The 24,341-nt window shown below is 32.6% G+C and overlaps 1 protein-coding gene across 2 annotated transcripts in view; it reads left to right on the top strand.

Annotated features, from left to right (window-relative positions):
* Nucleotides 1-1,030: 1,030 nt before the first annotated feature.
* The window catches only part of LOC118197342 (uncharacterized), a 100,583-nt gene continuing 77,272 nt past the window's right edge, over nt 1,031-24,341 (top strand). Inside the window, exon 1 of one of the 2 annotated variants that reach the window (XM_035368842.2) lies at nt 1,031-1,123. In XM_035368842.2, the coding sequence (XP_035224733.1) occupies nt 1,120-1,123 (4 nt within the window). In that variant the 5' untranslated portion in view covers nt 1,031-1,119. Of the gene's footprint in view, nt 1,124-1,273; nt 1,925-24,341 lie in introns of those variants that run through there. The other variant, XM_035368841.2, reaches the window with a different exon arrangement.

Below are 24,341 nucleotides of genomic sequence, written 5' to 3'. Positions count from 1 at the left end.
AATTTCTAACGTGCTTGGGAGCAATGTAATTGCGTGGCTGCCTGGAAATATCCTTTTACTTAGCAACACTAAGCACATATAAAAGTTTGCTATGGCTGAAACATTTCAAAAACGATCCTTCCTTAGGACGTGCGATTAATGAATTCATTATTTTCCCTCGTTTTTCCGATTAATTCTATTCCTTTCAAATCTATTGCACTGATACACGTACTTAACGAGGGAAAATGCAGAAATACTTTCCCTTAATAAATAATAACTGGACTCTTGGAGGAAGTTCGAAGGGTCATGGATGTTACAAAAGTTTTCAGAGCTATAAAACCCATTTTGTTAAACTGAGGGAAAAGTTCAATTCTTCGAGGAAACAGCACTAAGAATTTTTAAACCATGTGATGAAAAAACATTAAGTAATTTTTTTAGAATGTAATGGTTCTATTTGTTTTCTTATATTTTGTTTTATGAAACGAAGGGGGGACTGAGAAATATTAAAGCAATTGTTTGATAAAAAACTTTTTATTCCCTTTTCTTTTTTCTTTTTATTTAGTTAGTTATTTCTTTTTCATTTTACATTTTTATGTTTGTGTTGTTTTGGACGCGCGTTTTGGAGAAAATCTGATTACTGTAATAGAAATCAAGAACAGAATACATTATTATTCTTTAAATTTCGTTAAAAGTAAATTTAGCGATTTTAGAATGCTTTCGAATCCGTGTTTCCAAATCTTCAATAATAAATAATTCGTAGGAGTTTTAATTTTCATCTTGGTAAAGAAAAACAAATCATGTTTTTTGTATTAAAACTTTGATTTTTTCAGAGTGAAAAAATAATCAACCACTGCTCTCAGTATAATATTTTATTCTCAGTCAGTGCTATCCTTCACTATCAAAGAAAAAAAAAAGAATTGTTCCTTCAAAAATCCAAAATTTCGTTATTTTAACTGGTTTAAAATATTTTCTTCGATCCATAGACGAGAGTTCTTTTTTACGTAAATATTATGTCAAACAATAATGTTTGCGTTTGAGAGTATTTTCCAACACTGTAGATGTAGTACAGCGTCGCTTTGTCGTATGTGGGATTCATTGGAGTAAAATTAAAATCATAATTTTGAATACTTAACACAAATTATGGGTAAGTAAACCTGAATTTCTGTTCATTTAATAATGTATGGTGACCCTTTATTTAAAATTTAAGGCATACACGTGTATTTAAAATATGTTTAAATCAATTTTTAAGAAGAATATCTAAAATTTAAAGGCACTAACCTTTCCCGCCATTTTGTATGAGTTATGGCTTGGTGGCTGTAGAGCTGCTGCGCACATTTGCATGAAAAACTAATCATCTTCTATAAGATGTTTGTGTAATAATAAAAATGCTTTTATTTGACAAGTTATTGAATGTAATACTCTTTCGTTGCCGCATAGTCGCTTCTAACGCTTTTTTTTAAAATGCTTTTGATAACCCTCAACGGTTCCCGCGTTTCTGGTGCATCGAGTTTATGGATTCTCCACAAAAGCTACATGCTGCTGTAATGGGTGGTGGAATTAGTCCCAAACTCATCGATTGACAATTCTTAATTTTTTTCCACTTTCATTTGCTCGTATTCCCTTGTGTTTATAAGGCAGACTGTGAAAATCTGACTGTTTGCAGGAGGATAGCACATGTTTTTCTTTGTTTTTAAAATTGTCATCATTAAGCCTTTTTGTTATATATATATATTTTTTTTTCTTTTTTAAGTGCTCAGAAGATACGCATTTTGATCGGTATCGATTATTTAAAGTAAGCTTTCAAAGGACTAATACAATGGCAGTTAAACCCTGTTTGAAAAGTATATGGTTATTATTAAAGTATTGATTGGAATTAAATGTGTTGCTAATCGAGTATTTGTATTTTTCGCTGTTCTTGAGTAAGAAACGATGTTCACAAATAAAGGTCAGTGAAATTTTTAGAATGTTCATTTTCATTTGAGTCATTTAGACCATTTTGACGTAAAAATCGGTTTGCATTAAAAGGTTTCTTGACGCGTATTTTTCATTATGCATTTAAAAGGATCTCCTTATCATTGATTATGTTTGTTTATTTTCTAATTGTATCGAGATAAGCTTACTTATGTCACGTAAATAACTAAATGTTAGGATATAAAATTGTCTGACAACACATTTTTATGTTTTCAGTGAAATTTCTGTTCATTATTTTTTTGTGTAAATAATAATTATTAAATGTAGGTTATTCTCTTTTGACTTACAAATGGTGTTTGTGGAATTAAAAGCTTACAATATTTAGATTTTTGCTAAACAGAACGGTACATTTAGTTTTTTTTTTTCTTTTTTTTGTGAAGCTACATTAATTTTTTTTGTCAGTGTAATGGATTATATTATCTCTCATGTATATTATTTTTATAATTAAATGCTGTATTATTGCAAAGTGAGTTGTATATATCTTTAAGTCTGTAATTAGTGTGAGAAATTGATGCAGTTAAATAAGGAAAAATGTAAATAAAAGCTTTATTGACTATGTAAATTAAATGATTCATTTGAAAATAATATGGTGTTTTTGTCATGTTAAAAAATACCCATGGATGTTGCATACAGGTGCACATAAATAGAAAAGCCATGGGTTCCATCATTGTCTAGTTTTTAACTTCTTTATTTATTCCACAGTTTTTTTTTGGCTGCTATATATATACTTATAAAATACATACTTATAAAATATTCCACATGTAGTGTTTTATACATGCCTTGCCTTTGTATTACCTGAACACTTTGCATGTACAGTAGCGGTCAACATAAAAATTTAGAAAATTGCAGGATGAGAAAATGGTTATGAAGTGAATATTTTCTTTTGAGGTTATTTTTTTAAAAGTACACGCGTATGGCAGCTTCTGTTATTCATAAAATTAAAAAGGTATGTATTTATTAGTTTTGATGTTAATAATACATGTAAGAGATGTAAAAACTTTAAAAAATGGAGAATTTATCTTTAAATACCAAATAGAAGATAACAAGCCTCGTTTGAAAATGATGTTGAAGGTGAAAACTGATCAGTTTTTTAAGTAGCTGTGCTTAATGCTTTAAAAAATGGGCCTTCATGAAAACCATTATAAACACTTTCATTTTTATTGAAAGGTACTGATAATTTTCTTGAAAATATATATCTGAAATAGCACACATTTAGTGTTGCTATTTAATTAGCTTAGTAAGATAGAAGCATCAGAAACGTTTATTAACTATGCTATTTGAGTTATGCACTGTTTGCTATCTTAAGATTTTAATCAGATAATGTTATGCCCCTGGGGGAAGGAGTCATATCTCAGTCCATCATACTCGCCTACCAACGACCTGGGGATAAAAGCCACTGAACACTGGTAGCATAATATCGCAAGCCAACCATCCTTGTTATATTCTTTTGCTTGATGATGTATGTGACCACTTATTTGGAGCTTGCCATCCTGTGTGCCTTCCTTCTCTTTAAGGGTTCGTTCACTCATAGGAAAATATGGTTAATCTTTGGATTATGGTAACTTGGCGATTTTTGGCGAAAATTTGGTAACCAACCCTTCTACAGCAACCTTCTACTTTTTTTTTTTTTCCGCCGATATTTTGTCTTCATGAAGTAAAGACGGTTTCTTTTTTTTTTATTATTATTTACTCAACATTTTTTCCAACAATCTGCTAGCCGAATTACACTTATGCTAGAAATTTTATGGAACAAAAGTGCTTAATCATGACGAATATTAACTGTAAATTGGGAGAAAGGGCAGAATCGCAGTGTGATTTGTTCGCAGTGTGAATCGCACTGTGATTTGTCCATATACGTCACATGACATATCTCATGATCTCTCATTTCTCTCAGACAAAATAATCCTTAATTGGAACTGGGTACTTCTCACATTATTGCCAAAGTCCTAGGTAGTAACCTTTATCACCTACCAAAATGTCGCCAAACTGCATGTTACCATATTCCAAAGATTAGCCGAAAATATTGAATGGATGATGTACGTGTCCAGCCAATAAAATATTTTAAAATCCCTCCGTGGAAGGATGTTCAGATTCAGCTTCTGCATGCCTTCCAGCATCTTGAAAAGCGTAACACTGATGAAATAATTCATAATCAAATTTTTCTTGTCAGCAGAGAAGAGTACAGCAATTATATTTCCATTTATACGGATGGGTTGAAAGCAGCAAATAACGTTGGAGCAGCCTTTATGATCGGAAACCACACAATTACATACATTTAGACATACATTTAGACAAGGCATGCTCTGTGCTTGCTTCAGAACTGATTGCTTTTTATTATGCACTTTCGTTTATATCCAGACAGTGCCAGAAAATATTTATTATTTATACTGACTCGTTCAGTGTACAGAAAGTTATAGAAGCCATTTTAGTTGCTCAGTATTCACTAATACATGAAATTCAGAATCTAAAGTTGAGAAGGCGGCTATCAGATTCTCTATTGCTGGGTCCCTGGACATAATGGGCATACAGGGAAATGAGCTGGCTGATATCACTGCAAAATGTGCTAAGGAATGCTTATATCAGCTTGTCTGCTACAGATATATTAGGAAAGTCATCAAGCGGAGAATTCTTAATAAATGACAACATAACCTTCATTCTCGGTCTTGACCCTTGCTTTCTTCACTATTTCGTCATCTGTCAAGAGTTCGAATCCAGGTTTATTGACGTCACACTCCAACCACTCGTTAATGTTTTCAGCATCGACATTTTCACCACCCGAAACTGTTTTCACCATATCGGCAAGAGTTGCCGTGGGCGTGTCTACTTCTTCATTCTCTTCTTCACAACTCAAAGGGGTTAGGTTGTTGTTGGCTTCAACATTAGGCATCAGTTTTCTCCATGATTTTATGGAGTAATTAGCTTACTAATATAAGTTGAGAAGTGTGCAACCTCAATAAGAGTATTGGAAGACCACTAGAAACCTGAAGGAGGAAGTAATTTTAACCTGTCTTAGTCATTCTCGAATTATACACAATTACTTGTTAAAAGTCGAGAGTGAACCTATTTGTTCACGCTTGACTTTTCGATGACCTATTTGTGCATGTGTATATAAATTTATTTGCTGTAAACTCCTGGCTATCTAATATTCAATTAATTTTAAAAGTTGGGTAAGGGAATTTTAAAACCTTGAAAAATATAGCAAATGAGAGATTTAATTTTTGTAAAGAAAGATATAAGTGAATTGCTATGTACAGTACAGTTTGAAATCGGGATGTCCAAAATCTGCATACTCAGAGCGCTATGCCGCCCCAAAAAATTAGGAATGGAGAATACTGATTAAAACACATCCTTCCTCAATAGAAGGGCACAAGTGGGCCGTAAGTGACACCCGCTAGACTATAAATGACATTTCTGCATGTCGTATTCAAACCCTTGGCTGGGAAGGTGACATTATAGCCAGTGAAAATGCATTGATTGCGGTTGTATTGATGTTTGGGCCCATTAGTGGTTCTGGGGGTTGACATCTTTCTATCACTACTTAAAATAGTAATGGAAGCCCCAGTGTTGCCCTATCTACATGTCATCTTAGCAAATTTAAAATGATGACCTTAAATCCGAAAATATCCAGAATCTCCAAAGTTCCAATGATTCTGAGTCTTTGTACTGTATTTATTTTCACCTCACATTTTGAAAAATCTGACGAGATCAATGCGTAACCTTCTGCCAGTTACATTAACATGTAACTGGCAGAAGCTTAAGTAAGTCTTGGAAATGCAAAGAGCTTTAAGTAAAGTATTATTTCAAGTTGATACGGTACACTCCCGTTTATCCACGGAATTGGGTGGCACGGATAATCCGAAAAAAGCTAAAAACGGATATAGCAAAAGATAAAACAGTCATTCCAACTTTGAAAAGTCGTTTTATGTACAATAAAACAAACAAACAGCAGGAAATGTTTAACTAACGCTTATTATTTTAGTATATCAGTCAAAACTAACCTAAAATGTATTTTCTTAATGAAAACAGAAAAGTGCGTTGTATACTCGCGAGAGGCGTCAAGGTACACAGAAAAATTAATACATATGTACTTTTTTAATACTGTAATGTATTATGTAATTACAAAAGCATAACTGTAAATCTATACCTTTTTGAAGAAATCAGTCATTTGTGTTTGCTTCTTGCTTTGGAAGCATTTTCTCTTGATCCGCGATTGCATTTTTCGTAGCATAAGTTTCTTGGCCAACTCCGTGTCGTCTTGTTCTACCAAATAGCTTCAGCAGTCCGTCGACTTGTTGCAAAGCCGCTTCATGAGTCTTCCGCGTCTGCACAGTGGGCTCTTCTTCGCTTTCACTTCGCTGTCCTTCATTCTCGGTCTCTCTCCTTGCTTTCTTCACAATTTTGTCATCTGTCAAGTGTTCGAACTCAGGTTCGTTGACGTCACACTCCAACCACTTGTTCATGTTTTCAGCATCGATGTTCTCAGGTCCCGGAACTGTTTTCACCATATCGGCTAGATTTGCCATGGGCGTATCTACGTCTTCATTCTCTTCTTTGCAACTCAAAGGGTTTAGGTTGTTGTTGCCTTCAACATTAGGCATCAGTTTTCTCCATGATTTTATGAGGGTTGACGGGTTTTACTGAGTCCCATGCAGATGCAATATCGTAGATGCTGTCCAAGATTGTGTAGTGTTTCCAAAACTCTTTCAGATCATAACCTTCTTCAGTTTTGGTCATTAGCAGCTTGGTTCGGTATGTTCTCTTCATTGTTGCAATGACTCCTTGGTCTATGGGTTGGATTAGCGCAGTAAGGTTTGGGGGGAGAAACTTTGCAAAAATTTGTCCATCAGAAGACTTTAGCACACTTGTTGCTGGGCGAGAAGGTGCGTTGTCGATCAATAGCACAGCTTCTTCAGGCAGGTTTTTCAATTTAAGATGTTTACGCACTTGAAGAACAAAGATTTTTTCGAACCATTCTTGAAAAATGTTTCGGTTCATCCATCCTCTTCTTTTTTTTTATGGTTAAAGTAATCAACGGGCAAATTTTCTATCCTTGTGCCTTTGAAAGATCTCGGTTTTTTTGAATTTCTCATGACAACAAGTCTAAATTCATGTCTACCGGTAGCGTTACTGCAAGACATGATAGTGATCCTTTCCTTGCTGCTTTTATGACCCGTCGCTTTACTTTCACTTTCAAATGCTAAAGTGCGAGTGGGAAGACATTTCCGCAAAAGTCCCGATTCCTCGGCATTGTAAATTTGTTCAAAAGATAGCTCTTCTTTTAAAACAAATTCTTCAAATTCATGGTGGAAATCATCAGCTGTTTTTAGTCACCACTAAGTTTCTCCCCATGAAGTCTAATTTCTCGAACTCCATGTCACTGCTTAAAACGAGTCAACCAGTCAGAAGACACATCAAAATTTCCTTTCAAGCCTAACAACTCAAAAAAGGTTTTTGCCTTCGCTGCAATGATAGGTCCATTCACAGGAGTACCCTCTTTTTGAACTTGAGCTAACCACTCTGTCAATGTCGTGTCTAGTTCATCAAAGGTAGAACCTTTCACAGTTTTTCACGTTTTCATTGCAGAAGCACTGTCCGACATCGATGCAGAGTTCACCAGTTTGTCTTTTTGCTTTAGAACGTCACGCACTGTTGTTTCTGCGATTCCGTAATCCAATTCCATCTGCTGCCTTGTAGCGCTGTATGCTACTTTGGAAATTAATTCTAGTATTTGCGCAATCGTGAACACAACCTTCTTTCATTTTTCTGACATTTTAAATCAGTAACGAAAAACACAAAACCAAAAAGCACAAGCACTGAACAATAAAAGATAAGAAATTAACTGCGACCGGTTAGCAAACACTATCAGGCTTAAACTAACAATGGCGAGTGGGAGGAAGTGGATGTGTCAGTAAGATTTAAGACAAGAGAGGGTGGTGGAGCGGGCACTGCAAGAGTAAAAAATCACTTACTCATCAGAGGGGAAGGTTCCGAGAAGGCCTGGGATATTTTTGCTATAAGTAAACACGATTTAAGCAAATTTAACATTTCGCTCGGTTTTGTGAACATTTTTATTTTCTGTGCTGTACGCTTTAAAAAAAAAAAAAAAAAAAAAAAACTTTGTGCGGGAGGAGCGGATAATCAGGAGTCTACTGTAGTTTAAAACAAAATCTAAATTTTTCTTCCATTGAACAGGTTTGTAATGAGAAATTCTAATAAAATTTCATTAGATATAATTGCCTATGTATACAAATTGATTTTCCCTAATTTATGCCATCGTAATCAGGTATTTGTCATTTTATTTATTTTTTTAATAAAAAATTATATTTCAGTGGGCAGTTGAATAAAATGTAAATAGTTTTTAAGTAAAGAAAGTTAAGTCTTATAATTTATTGGCTGCATTAAAAGATAAATAAACCAATTACTGGGCAGCATAATTTGACAAATCTATCTGTCAAACTCGTAATGATTCTATATTTTCGCACAAAAATCTGTTAAAAGTTTCAAGTAAACTGTTACTTAATGTGTATCATATATAGTCCAAATCTAATATGTTGTTCTCCGTCATAACTTTTTTTTTAAACACCAATTTAGAGAAGTTTAGGGGTTTATATTTTTATGAATTTCCAGTTGATCAATTTCAGCCAAAAAATGATATGTTGTTCCCATACATATAAAAGTTTTGGATTGTGTTTTAATCCATTAAAAACTGTTATTAGGTTCAAATAACAGTATCGCTTTTAGTTATCTAATTTTATTTAAAATCTTATCAACTCTAATATGAATGCAGAAAGATTATATAGAAATTAAAAATTTTTTATGTTTAATATAAGAGGTACGTTGGCCAGAAGAATTAATGCACACAAGACATACAGACATCGTAAGAATAATAAAATGGGTCTGGAGACCGTAATTTGTGTTTATTCACTGAGAGTTTACTGTCAAATTTTTTCCCCTTTTCCTATGTATGTTGGTTTGCGAGAGTTTTAAAAATAATTTAAAATCTTTTCAACGGAACACCATGCAGTGAAGTATTTTGAAAGTTATGGATCCTGGAAGAAAAATGTGTGATAATTAACACAATACGCAACAATGCAATGTGAAAAATTATGATAAGCCATTTAAGTTATAAGCTATATCCATAACTTGTATGTGTTTATTATCTGATTAGAAAAATAAGTTTGTACCTTAAAACTTTTGCAAGAAAGTTTAGTGCTATTTTGGCGGCATCTTCGCCCAATTTCATGGTTGATATGATTTTTTAAACATATTTTGACATTAGTAAGGCATTCAACAAAAATTCTAAAAATTCAACAAAAATATCTTTTCATATGCTAAAAATAGATTTTGTTAATGAAAAAAGATTACATTTATGTTAATTAAGAATAACTAATATGCTATTCATCATAAACCCAGAAGCGGTGACAGATTTTGTCGGAACTGGATAGTGGAATTTAGGGAAGACAAAATTTTTGGAATTTGAGATTGCACCAGGTGGTATCGAGTGCCTGCCCTAGATAAAATGTGAGAGTTTATTTATTCAGTACTCTGATTAGTTTTAAGGATGTGCAAGAAATAAACATAGGTATAGTAAATAACTAAACTAATACAATTCAGGCTTAATACATTATGCAATAGGAGCAAGACAAAATTTAGCTAAACAACTTGGCTTTCGTCGCCAATCTTGTGATACACAGCCAATAATGTATAACGGACGCTATTAAGCTAGGCTAAAATTATCTTACTGATTATAAGGCATTTCAATTAATGTAGCAGACTGTGCTGCTCCCTGATCTTCTAATTTGATCCACCTTATTATTTTTTGTAGACTGTTATTATTATGGCAATTTTATAAAAACTAAGCTTGAACTTTCGATTATGTTGAAAAGAGTTTCCAATTCTGGAGTTGCTGAAGGATCTACAAAGCGAAACTATGTTTCAATGTCCATTAAACAAAAAGTGAATTGCTGCAAAAAATGAATAAAAGCATATCAGTCTCAAAATTATGAGGAATATGGCATTGGAAAGTCCATTGTATATGACATAAGAAAAAAGAAAAAGGAACTTTTTGAATTTTTTGTGGAAGCATCTTAACCACTTAAGTTTTTTTCCATCATATTATGACAAAAAATACTATTTTTGATAAACATTTTTATGAAGAAATTCATTATATAAACCCAAATCAGCAGCCAGAACTATTACAAGTGTTGAATTTATTGATTTATGCTAATTTTTATTTTCATCTTGAAAAGCACATTTTCCCTTAAAGTTGTTCTTTTTTCGAACAAGTGAGCAAACTGGAAAGAACACTTTACAAAAATAGATGACAGAATTTAATATGTTTTATTGTTGTTACATATCTGTTCGATTCCAAAGAAGAATTATTAATATCAAGAAAGAAGGATTATTAATATCAAGTTCACAAAAGTTCCGAATTTGCGTTAGATTATCTATATTTTCCATTTCTTAATCGCTAGAGAAGTCAGACAACAAATTATTTATTGAAATTTCAGATTCACTATGTGAGTCAATATCAGAGTTATCTTCAGTTATAAGCTGCTCATTATCATTCATTTCTTTTATTTTAGATCAATTTAAAAGAAATAGTATTCGCAGTAGCCGGAACACCGAGCTAGTGAAAAGAAATTTCGGGCCTTTACTTGTGTAAAAGAATTCAGTAAAACCTAACCTTGAAACCAGTTGTTTTGCAATTCTAACTTTACTGGATTACATTACACACTAAACAAGCAAAAAATTCGGGCAAATCAGTGTATTAGGCTAGAAAAAAATGTTACGCTCGGGGAAATAAAAAAGTGACCCTTTAGATAATAATTGTTCTTTATTTCATAAATTACGATTTCATATTTTTAATTGTATAATTTCTGCATGCCATCTTTTCAGATTTAAATTTATGAATCCCAAATCCGGATTCGCCGAAGTTCCGACCAGTCCAGATTTTGGACTTTGTACTGTATAACAAAGTCTGAACAGTCCAGAGCTTCATTTTCGAAAACATAGGAAACTATATTCAGGTCTTTTTAAGTGTAGATTCTGTACAGTTGTAAATCGGAAGCAATTGCTCTTCTGTATGCAGTTAAATATAACTTGTTGACGGTTCTGGTCAGCAAGCTAGCACTTCATTGGAACCTAATTGATTTTATCGCCTCTCGCACTGTGGCTAACCGCAGATAATTGCTTCTTTGTGCATCAATGGAGGACTTCCTTATCGATTTCTTTCTTTACCCATCAGCCTCCTTTACCTTTAATTCTTTAGCGTATGCTTTTTCTGAACATTTTCATTTTCTCGCAACAATGATGTGGAGGTTATTGCATTAATATGTAAAGGTACTCTGTAACTTTACACCTTGGTCCTAATTGATTTTATTTTCACTTGGTTATTATTTTTAATTGCACCTAGTAAAGCAAATCTGAAGTGGTACAAGTTATCACTGCTATTGTACTTCTCTAAACGTATGATAGCAAAAATCTCGGAGATATTAAAAATGGAATATGATAGAAGTCATATTTGACAGTTCTGTGACAGAGATCTTATCTTTCTTATATTTTTATCATAGATCTTATTCATATTAGTTGTGATAAGTATTTTCAGTTTTGGAATTTTTTCATGAATCTGGGCCTTTATTCACATTCGATCTTCAGACATTATTTAAAGTCAGAATTAAACAGACTGTTTGCAAAAGATTTTATTCTTTAATAAATGAGGAAATGAAAATACACATAAATTGATAGAATGCATGTTTAAGACAAGATAGATATAATAGAATGCATGTCAAAGCATTTTAAGTACTTAGTTTCAAAAGAATATAGTAAAGTTAAATTAAATTTAAATAATTGTCTTGCGCTATTGCTGCAAGAAATAAAATCTGAATTTAACAAACATTCTCTATTCGTAAAAAGCAAATTTGAAGTTAAGTAAATTTTAAATGAAATTGAATTACAAATAAATGATTAATTATTACTGCAAACTAATCTACAGTATAATTTAAATTCTGAGAGCATATGTAAATCAAGTGCAAGTATCAAAATCTATGAATATATAATGTATAATATATAATTCCAATAAATTTTTTAATCCTAAAAATTTATAAAACTGCATAAGTGAATAATTGTTGAGCAGGCAGGAAACAGACTTATGAAGGAAAGGTTGCTTCTAAACCCAACTTCAATTATTCGTGTTTCGTCATCCATGCAGGCAAGGGTAAAAAGGAAAATTCAAAACCAAATGTTGTGAATTACTAAAAAGGAATTTAAACAAGTGGAATTTAGAGAAATTAGTAAATAAAGGTAGAATAATTAAAGTCAATTAAAAGTAGAAAACCAAAGTAATTTAGAAACACTTGCCTACAAAAAACTTCCCCAACACGAATTATGCAAATAAATTTAAAAAAAAAAAACGATACTATTTATTAAAAATACATAAGTAATACTAAAATAATACTAAAAAGGCAAGTAAAAAATAAATTTTAATTTAACTTACCAACTATATTTGTATTTGGAGAGTGGAGCAGCATGCCAAACTAAGTGATGTTAGTGGTGTTTTTTCTAACTTTATAAATAGAGGGTGCTAATATAAGGCAAAGCTGAGTGTTAAGCTGCTATCTGTTAGATCTATTTTAAAAACCTATTCTGTAAACTTTTAGTAATGTAAAATGTGTGTACTGTTGCAAAAATGTTTTTGCTAACTGTGAAGTATTGTAAAAATCTGTAAAAAATTGTAAAAATGCTGACTGTAATGTAATGTGAAAAAATGGTTGCAAATTATTAAGGATTGGAGAACATTAACCCGCGAGCGCCCGCATTTTTCTTTTTGTATATTTTTCGCCCTTTCTTTAATAAAAGGACGAAACTTGGTGTAGCTGAGTTCAAGGTCACATATTTAAAGGGGGGAATTTCCTGAGGCGGAAGGTGCAACAGTTTTTTAGGAGCTGCATTATTACTTGTGTTTCTCAGTGGGTCACTTTGCACTTCTTGTTTTCAAGTATAGGTTTTTCTTGAGTTGTAAACATGGTGCTGTATATTCCTTACGATGAAGAGATGTAAAGATTGAGAAATCTCCTTGAAACAGTTTCTTATGATGAGGATTCATTTAGTGAAGAAGATGAAGATGTTGATGACGAAGAATATACAATCAAAAGTCGTTAATTCAGACACCGTAATCCGGACCTCAAAGCTAAAAACTTTCTGTGCATGCGTCGCGTTGACGCATGCACATAGGCGTTTATGTGTGCCCGTAAGACCTTTACCGCTGGGAATATGCGTGTGCGCATGTGCGTAATACGTTTACACATGCGCGTTTAATGTATAATGGATGGTATAAGCTAAAATTATCTAATTATCTAATTCAGTTAATGTTGCAGATTGCGTTGTTCCTTAATCTTCGAATTGGATCCAGCTTATTATTTTTTGCAGACTGTTAGAGCCAAGTTTTAAAAGTAAGCTTGAACTTTCGATTATGTCAAATAGAATTTCTGATATATATTTACTAATATGTAAAGGATCTACAAAGCGAAAGTATGTTTCGAAGTCCATTAAACAGAAAGTGCAATTGCTACAAAAAATGGATAAAGGCATATCCTTTGATTATCTAATCATTCCGAAGTATGTTTATCAATTTCACGCTGCTCTGCAGGGGGGGGGAAACGTAAATCAAGTTCCTCGTCATTATAATTCGCTTCCAATAGTGAAGAAAGTGACACAGAGGCTATTGAAAATGAAAAAATTTCGATTGATAAATTAGTCGGTATTCTCGACACAGCAATTATAGGACTTGAACAGCGGAACTTTGTAACTAAACAAAAAATTATGTCTGTTTAGAATTAAAGAGAAAGTATTATCACCATGAAACGAAGCAACTTGAACAACTTACATTGAAAGAAATGTTTAATAAAGTAAACAAATAAATATTAAGCTTTTTCTTTTTGTAAATTTTGATACCCTTTAGATCATAATTGTTCTTTATTTCATAAATTACGGTTTCATATTTTTAATTTTATAATTTCTGCATGCCATCTTACCAGATTTAAACTGATGATCTATAATCCGGAAAAATCGATAATCCAGAATCGCCGAAGTCCCGATGAGTCCGGATTAACGACTTTTGACTGTAATAGTAATCATGATTCTTCTATAGAGAGTAGTGATTCAGATACAGATACAGAAACAGAAAATGAAGCTCTGGAATGTAGCAATGAGTTTTATGTTGGAAAATTGAGTAAAATGGAACAAAAATAAATTCTGGACTAATGTTAGATTTGGCGCCAAAAATATTAGAACTAAACTCCCTGGAAATGCAAAGTATTCTAAATACATCTCAACACCTTTAGATTTCTGGTCATTGTTTATCGATGAAGATATGTTAAAACATGTAGTTGACAGTACAGATACTTGATTCAATACAAAAAAAAAAAAAAAAAAAAAAAAAAAAAATCACTCTTGAACGGGATGAAAAAGCAACAACTGAGTTGGAAATCAAAGCTTCAATTGGATTGCTGTATTTACATGGCGTTTATAAATCATCCCATGTGAATGTAAAAGATTTGTGGGCAACACACGGAATGGGAATGGACACATTTTGGGAAACAATATCAGTAAACTGATTCCCCCTTTTTTTTACGATGTCTCAGTTTTGATGACATTAGAGATCTTTCCATTAGAAGAGATGTGGATAAATTAGCTCCAATCAGAGATTTTTTTTGAAAATTTTGTTGCAAATTGCCAAAAAACTTATACTGTAGGAGAGTATGTGACCATTGATGAAAAGTTGGAACCATTCAGAGGTCGTTGTTCCTTCAAACAATATATGCCCAACAAGCCAGCAAAATATGGCATAAAAATATTTGCTCTTGTAGACGCAATGGTATTTTATACCTGTAATATGAAAATTTATGCCGGTAAACAACCAAATGGGCCATTTCAAGTAATGGTGTAAGCAAAGTTGTCAAATGTTTAATAGGGTTCTTATACAGTTCTGGTCGAAATTTAATAGTTGATAATTGGTATATGGCATATGAATTATCTCAAGATCTCCTAAGAAGAAAATTATTACAATAGTTAGTACTATGTGTAAAAATAAGAGAGAAATCCCCCCTGAGTTTCAATTTTCGGTTTTCATAAAGAAGCAACACTTGTATCTTATGTGCCTGAAAAAACAACATTGTGATCCTGTTATCCACAATGCACTCCGGCGATCAAATCGATGAATCTACTGGGGAATCTAAAAAGCCCGAAATCATTACATTCTATAACATGACAAAAGGAGTGGTCGATGTTGTAGATGAGATGGCAGCTGTGTATTCTACAGCAAGAGTAGCACATCGATGGCCTATGGTAATTTTTTCTTTTCAGTGTTAAACGTGGCTGCCATTAATGCAAGAATAATTCTACTATCAAAGAAGGAACTGTCAATGGAATACCGTACCAGGCATACTTTTCTCAAAGCCTAAGGGATGCAACTAATAGAAAATGTTCAAAATGAATGCCGACGAGCATCTGTGGTTCCTGATTGAGGACAAACGCTGACCACCAATGAACATGTAACAACGGACCACCCCACAAAAAAACCTAAAATGACTTACAAGAGGTTTACAGAGTGCCTGAAGAAAAAAGATAGAGGGATTAGATTCATTTGTGAAAATTGTAGCAGAAGTATATATATGGAACATATGACCTCATTTTGTAAACAATGTTCAAAAAATTGTAAGTAAAGAATCTTTCCTTAAGTTTCCTTATTGTTTCATATTTTGTCTAAAATAAAGTATTAACTTCATTTTAATTTCTTTTAAAAACCGATTAATTTTATTCGGCAAATTTTTAATTACAATTTTTTTATTTGGTTATGAAATACTCGGCGCGTGTTCTTGTGTTAGTCGGCTTGGTGCGTGTGCTCGCAGGTTGTTAAGGATTGTAAACTATTTTAATTTTGAATTTTTTTAAAAATATTTTAAAAATGTTTTTAATTAAAGTAAGAAATTTATTGTAATAGTCTTAATTTATTAAAACTGACTTTCGACATGTTAAATCAAAACTTACTAAATACTGGCCAAAAAGTAAGGAAAATTAGAAAAAGATAAAAATCTTCACTCAATTCGGGCTATAATTGAGACTTTTGAAAAGAGATGGCCATTCATTAGTAAAAGGAAAGAATCCAGTATTGATTGATTATATACATTTTTACAAATATTTACAAGATAATCCCTTAACTCTTCAATATCCTCCATTACCCTCCAGTTAAGGTTTAAGGTAATGTTATCATACCATGAAGAGTAAAAAACTTATAAAGAAAAGTTAATGCCTTCCCTTTTATTAATTATAAATTAATAAATTGTGCTGGGACTTGGTTATTAGTTAGTATTAGTTTGCAGCAATAATTTTGTAATTCAATTTCATTTAAAATTTAATTAAGTTTAAATTTGCTTTTTTATGAATAGAGAATATTAAAGTACTTAGTTAATATACACTTGTCCTTTATTTGTTGCATGCGGAGGGGGATTTACAGTTTATACACTTGTCCTTTATTTCTTGCATGCGGGCGGGGGGGGATTTGCAGTTTTTTTGCTATGTTACAATAAGCATGCCTGCATTTACAGTGACTAAAATATATCTGAATCTTGAGTTTCAGTACACCAGTATCTCTAACTCACGAAAACAATGTTTCATATATTTTCACATAGGAGAATCCAAAGGAATTCTGTCAGGTGACCAACAAACTCAGGCAAAAAGTCTTCATCCTATACACTTTTCTGGAGAATGATAGTCAGATAGTAATAGGTAGATAGAATGTCAGCGAGTGTGATATTTAAGCCTTATGATTAACCAACCATCATGTTGCAGAATGTTGTCAGGCTGAAATTCTTCAGGTTGACAGAATGTAAAAGATAATGTGATTTTTCTACATAAAAAAAAGGGGGGGGCATTAGAATCTGTTTTACATTATTAATAGTTCTGTGATTTCTAGATTAGCACATTATCAGAGATGTGTCAGTTATTATGGATATCTATACTGGTTACAAAATTATGAATGTGACGAAAAGTGTTTGAACTATATAACTGCTATCTGCAAATGAGCCAGATTCATAGCTAGGTCTTTCAGCTATGATCTGGGGACAAACGAAGAATTCACTTCCCGTACTGCTTGTGTTGTGTAGAGAATTTGTCTGATAGCGTTATAAAAACTATAAAAACTAGATTTCCATAAATCAGAAAATCATAAATTTTCTGATTTATGGAAATCTTAATTTTATTTGATTCTGAATTATTTATTTTAATGCTTTAATTTTGGGGAAAAACAGATGCTTCTGGGAATATTATTTAGTTTAAAAGAATATTATTTATTTTTCTTTTATTTGCAATTTTTGTACAAGCTTTGATTCATTGTGAAAAGAAGCAGGGAAAGGGAAGCAATTTTGCTAAGTCATGATTTCGTGCGCTTTGTCCTTTAGAATGTTCTAGAAGGAATTTCATTGTGCAGTTGACCTTAGGACAGGAAGTACATGACAGAAGGGTCAGAGGTTGCCACTTGACTTTTGATGTAAGTCATTCAGGTTTTTGGCGATTGAGGGTCCGGTTGTTGGCTAAGTGAAGAAGGGCGCGCATGCACGATCACCCTTATTTCCGCATTCAGGGGTTGAAAACACAAATTTTGCCAAAATTAAGGGGACGACAATTGAAGCCATAGTGGGAGCCCGTGTTTGTGAAGGAGAGGAAGAAAATTCGAGTTTGAATCACTTTTTCGCGTGACACTTTTCGTGTGAGACTTGGCAAGACTTACTTGCGGAACTTACTTTGGACGTTACTCTTGAAACTTGCTCTGGGATTGAGTATTCTAAACGATGTAATTTATGAAGAGAGATGCTCCCCTGCCGCGTTCTCGAGTTTGAATCACTTCTCGTGCGAGACTTGGCAAGACTTGCTTGCTGAACTTACTTTGGACGTTACTCTTGAAGCTTGCTCTTGGGATGAGCAAGAACAGGCGAGCCGTAATTGCCTAGAGAGACGTTTCTGGCCGGGAGCTGCAAACATGCTCCCCTGCCGCGTTCTGGTTAAAAGGCGAAATTGAACCGGGCGAGTGACTTAAGACTTTCAAGACCAGGCGGACAGCCGTGCTGGGCAGCAGTGCTCCTGTTTCTGTTTTCCAGAGTAAAAATAGCTTCGTCGTTATGAAAACCAGTTACATGCGTGTGTGTTTCGCCAATAGTGCCAGGACAGGACGATGTCTTCTGAAACTTCCATTTGTGACCGTAAAAATGAGCCCCGCCCGACGTCAACGCTTATTAGGATACGAGTCCTCCACTTCAAGACGTCCTTACAAGATAAGTTGTATTTTTTTGTGTTTGAACTTTAAGTAAGATTTCAACGACTTCCTTGGAATGTAAAATAACAACGTCGAATCTTAAATTAATTCTCAGGCTTTCAATTGTTTACCTTTCGCCTTCTAAATTGCCGAGACAAACCTTAAGGTTTTATATGAATTAGGATGTAATAATTTAAGTTGTTTGTGTAATCTTCCTTAGAACAGATGCGAATTGCAAATAATATGTTTTCCTTAACCTCTTAGAAATTATAGATCGGGTACCCGTTAAATTAAAAGAGTCATGTAATAGATTTGCAAATCATGAATTTAAATGTAACAAAAAGTAAATGACAAATTGAAGAATTCCCTTGTGTCTAAAATAACTAAATTAAAAGGTAACACAAATAAGAATTTAAGACTCTCTGATGAGGATAAGATTTAATTTTTATTGTGAGGAATTTGAATAAACTGATATTTAATCTGAAAACCTATTACTTATGTGTTCTTTATATCTGTTATGTCTTTTTCTTATATATATATTGATTTTACATGTTGTTTATTCGATCCTCTCACGGTGCGGTCCCGGATGCATTTTCACAACGCAATGCATTAAAAATTCACTTATATGATCACTAAAAGTTTGGTAATTAGCAAACCCTTAAGAGTTTAGTTTCGCAGTTGATATTTAGCTAGTTACGGTTTCACCTGTCTGTTTTTGCATTAGTTTCCTCCCTAAGACGAAGTAGTAACACTGCATTGCATTAGTTTCCTCCCTAAGAGGAAGTAGTAACACTGCATTGGTGCCCATGATTTTTTCGGCAAAATATGGTAACAAAACATAGGTTTTCTCTCATAGAATCAGAACATAGGTTTTTCTTATTTAACACTTGCTAAGAATGGAAAATATTTAATTATAAAATTTCATAATATCAATTTGGCTCCCCTTTGATACTGCACCCCTCTAGCTACATCCCTGAATGTAACGATTGGCGTATAACATAAGACTCTTGTGCTTGACATCAAAATTCATTGACAGAAGCTTGTGTTAATGTAGCATGCATTATGTGAGCTATATCGGGCTTTACTATGTTGATTGTTAAAGCTTTAATTATGCATATGATTCTTGGATGTTTGTATTAAAAACTTATGTGATTAATAATCACAATATTGCTTTCAAAGAGGCACAAAATTCTTCAAAAATATAAAATTGTATTTAAGCATGGCCATATTAACATGCCTCAGAATTTTTGGAAAGTCATGTGTTACGCTCATTTGTTAATTTTTAGTCACGTGTGACAGTTATGACTGCAGGCAGCATGTACAAATAAACACCTGGGTTACATGAAAATAAAATCTTGTTTCTCAAAGGCAACATCAGCATTTTTTTATAAAAAATTGTAATAAATATAGTTATAAATGTAGAGTTTTTATTCCCATCATTTGTGATAGAATTGCATATGCTGACTATCTGAATTCTTAAATTCAGTAGACATTTTCCAATTCTGCCATAGGAAGATTCATGTTAAATAGCTAGAACAGCATCTCTGGTTCAGTGCATGTTAGATTCTATTGTACAAGTGTTAGAAAATGCAGCATTTGATTGAGCTACTGATGAAAGTTCGTATTACAATACCATTTTGTAAAACTGTATCCTGTTTTTGTTTCATATTACAATAAGCAGTCAAAGTTGAATATGTGTATATTTGTCATTTTTGGAATCCACCAATAAATTAAGGGAAGGTATTTTTTTCTGTGTGTCGAAAAGATTTTATTCAAAAATTTATACATCGGAAAAATTGTTTCACAGATATTAGAATGCTTACTAGTTTATGATATAAACACTTTGATGAGCAATGTGAAGGGAATTACAGCTTTTGTTAGAATTGTTAGCCTTTTCTACTTCTGCATAGATGTCCTTGCCATTTTCTTCATGTAGTTACTCAAAATGCCTCGGGCACTTCATGGGCAGCTTTTGATTGAGCTTAGGATTTTCTTTAGCTTGATTTCATCATAAGCTTGAAATATAAAAATTTTCATGTTATGCCATATTCTATATTTAACTACACCTCACAAAATTGAAATACAGGATCGCTGGTCGGTTATCCCTGTTGGAGGCTGTTAACAGACCATTTACAGAATTTGATATCTTAGAGCAGGTGTGGGCCGACTTTTCCTGATTATGGGCTACTTCTGATTTTTTTAAGGTGTTGTGGTCCATCCAGTGGCGTAGGTGTGGTGAGCTAAAAAAACAAAAAAAAAAAAAAAAAAAGAAAAAAAAGAAAAAAAAAATCTACAATGTTTGTTATAAAAATACGGAATATGTACTTACCTACTTAACCCTACTTAAAAAAAAAAAAAAAAAAAAAAAAAAAAAAAAAAAAACTTACTCCTTTAAAACTGCGTTTAAATTAAAAAGCAAAGTACAAACATAATAATATAATGATAGTCACAAATATAATAATTTCAAATGATTCATTTCTTATCATACAATTCAAAATACATTAAAAATTAAATCATTTTTATGAAGTGCTGAAGGTTCACAGCAGTGTAGTGTAGAAGTTAGTAATCGTAAGTAAGTTATATAACTTATTGTAAGTTACATAAGTTATCGTAAGTTAGTTAGTAGAAGACTTAGTTGGCATACAATCTTGAATATCTCGTTATATAATTACTAACACTCTAACTTACTCTGTGAGATGGGAAAGATACTTTTTCTTAATTATATTCATTGTTGAAAATGCAGATTCTCGCAAGTAGGTAGAGCCAAAGAACGATGTTAAACGAAATGAAACTTTTTTAAAACCAGGATACTTTACTTCATCCATTAGATTCCAAAAGTTATTCTTAAGTTGTGAACTATGTGCTTTTAAAATTATGTCATTTTGAAGGAGAAAAACTTCACTTTCCTCAAGAGATAAAAGAGAATATATAATTTATATTTTTAGTTATTTCTTCCACATCAACATTGCCAAGTGGGTAACACATGAATGTAACAATTGGTTCTAGTCCACTGAATTCTTAGAAACGTCTATCAAATTCAGATTGAAGTTTTATTACTTCATCATATTTCTTTTTGCTTTTAATGTAGCTCCGTTTTTAAACAACTCGAAATATTTTTCGATTTTTTTTTTAGTTCATTTTTCATCAACTCGGAAGATGTCTGTGTTCTATAAATACGTTCCTTTTAGTATGTTCGTTTTGTCTTCGTAACCTAAAATGTCTTGGTGGTCCACCGGTCGATTGTGATCGACTTAATGCCCACCCCTGCCTTAGAATATAACTTTTCCATTGAAAATGATGAATTTTCTAACAGCAAGTTGGGGATCATATGTGTTTCTTCTACAGGAAGCTTTCATAATGTATAATATTTGAAGTAAACTTGTTGCTCTTTTCACAGATTTAATGGTGAGATTTTGTTAGACTAATAATGCGACAGTTTCTAATGCTGACTTTCACCAAAGGAAAAATTGAAAAAATTATCTTGCACTGAAAATAAGGCTAGAAGCTTCTATTCTTGAAAAGAAAAGGGCCACACTGCTTCCCTAGTTCTACAAAATTTTAAGGAGTACATTGCATATGTAGAATGCTTCGTACTAAGAAGATTAACAATATAGTGATAAAGAAGACAGTCTTCCTTTTTTATTTACCTAGTGGTGCTCACAAGTTATTGTAGATGTTGGCCACTACTGAGGCCAGAAGCAGTGGTCACTTTTATTATGTGAGGAACCTAACAGGTGGGCCACCATTGCCTCCTATGAAAGTACAGACAATTTACATCTATTCCTTTTCCAGGATTCGAACCCGAGCCTTTAGGTATGGCATTCAGAGTCGCTAAACACTTTTCCATTTGGCTGACACAGACATATTTTTGAGACATTAAAAATCAGACTACACATATTATAATTACAATCAAAAATACATTCTGTATTGATCATGCATCCTTTTCTTCATGTAGCCTTTTATCCATGTTTGCTATCATCCTTGTGGGTATTTATTGCTTGGGCAATTATCTTCGTGAATTTTTTTTGCATCGGCTTCTGTTTGTGTTTTTGCTCAGTGGCTTTTGTCAGGGAATTATTTGAACTTGCGAGTAGTAATGCCAATTTCTTCCATCACCCCTGTAATCAACTTGTTAAGGCTGAAGGTTCACAGCAGTGTAGTGTAGCAAATCATCATTAGAATTTTGGTCATGAGGGTGTTATTGTGAATCAAATTAATATATAAAACTTAAAAATCAATTGAGACAATTTAACACTAACAGACTTTCTTCTCCTCGGTTCGCTAAATAAATTTTAGCAGAGAAAAAGTGTCAAATTTTATAAATAGGTTGCAGAGGTTTTATAAGCAGAGGTATAAATAGGTTTTATAAATTCTTGCAGAGATTCAATGAATCTCTGCAAGAATGAGTCGGCTTTCAGTCGCTGTTTAAGAATGGGTTTTTTATTCTTCTGGAATTAAGAATCTCTCTGAGAATAAGTGTCATTATAGTGGCAGGTGACTACATAGAAAACCAGTATAGTAGTTGTTTCATCATATGCAATAAATAAAATTTAACTGATAAATTTCTGTTTATATTGATAACATCCTTTATATTATTATTATTTTGATTGTGGGATTTTTCATTTTTACTAAATAAACAACCATAATTTGAATTTTCTGGGGAAGTATTTCATCAGACTTATGCCAATAAAACTCCATTACTTGCTCTTTATAAAAAGTAAATGAAGCCAATCTAGAAGTTGTGCAGTCCATGTATAATGAATTACATTGAGAGAGGTTGGAAATCATAATTTTTATCTTTTGTTAATTTTTTTTGGGGGGGGCATGGCTGCAGAAAACGAGCTTCAGTTATTTAAGGCCACTGGAAATGGAGGTCCTAAAATTATGCATCTCATCAACTTATATTGAAGCAGACAATTTTGTGCAGCTAGATGAAAAATTTAGAACTGATTCTAGTGACATTAATGCTTTGAATTTTAAAAAAAAATTATTACCGACATTCCGGAAAATTATTCTGTATGTAACTGTTTATTCAAAAAGAAAACTTCTATTCTGTAATTAATTTCCTTCTATAACTCAAAATTAAGTTTTGAATTATTATTTTGAAAGCTTTTTTAATTGCCAGTATGAAACTATGTTAGAAGATTTACAAACTAATTTTTAAATGTATATTTTCGAATTTATATAGTTCTGGGATTTCCGGAAATTTCTTAAAGGAAAAACCTGCATATTTGAGAAACCCTTTTTGTCTATTTTTTAAAAATTTCACTGTCTTCATCAAATAAATTTAAAAGGCTTAAAAAGGGGGCAGATAACTACCTTTTAGTAGAAGTTAATGAGTTTATTAAGCAAAATATATATATATATAAAGAGAGAGAGAACGAAGTAAAGGAAGTATTGTAATTGTGAAAGTTTTCGAGTATCATATATCAACGAAAATATCCATTTTGACCGCTTAAAGGACTCTTTCTTTTTTTTCTTTATTTCCCCCCAAAACTTGTTGCAAAAAGGATTTAAAATGAAATAGGAAGAATTTTTTTCGTGACCTCTGTACGTACGTGCAGGGTTTTTTTATTATAGTATCTTGTGCAACTTACAAGCGAGTATCCTCAGAATGTTGAAATTTTGTATATAGGACTGCTATAACATGCAGTTGTGCACCTCCCTTTTTGGTTGCAGTCGGCTGCACCAAATGATATATACCCACTCTGTTACTTGGCTCTGTAAGCTCAGATTTTTTTTATTTTTATATGTTGGTAAACTGCATTTTTTTGCTTTAAATATGATTGAATTATGTTATTATCATCTTCTGGCTAAGATTTTTATGCCTTTAGTTAATCTGCATGCAATAGTTGTAATTTAAAAGTTGTTTAAGTGTCGCTAAGCGTAATTTGTTTTACCATAGCAGCTATATTTGTTTACATTTGAAACTTGGCAGAAAAGTGAATTAAGTCGGCTTCTGCATTTTCAGTGTCATTTTGCCGAATTGTGCAAAAGTAAACTTCAGTTTTGTGCACTGAAAAATCTGCCTTCTTACCCACTGACCAAATTGCTTGTTTTTTGCTTAGAAACTCTAATTTTAATT

This window comes from Stegodyphus dumicola, chromosome 9, assembly GCF_044657685.1.
Source record: "Stegodyphus dumicola isolate Sdum_Otavi_A_Nest chromosome 9, ASM4465768v1".
Lineage (NCBI taxonomy): Eukaryota > Metazoa > Arthropoda > Arachnida > Araneae > Eresidae > Stegodyphus > Stegodyphus dumicola.
Note: the sequence above shows the minus strand (reverse complement) of the source record. Positions and strands in the feature narration are given on the sequence as shown.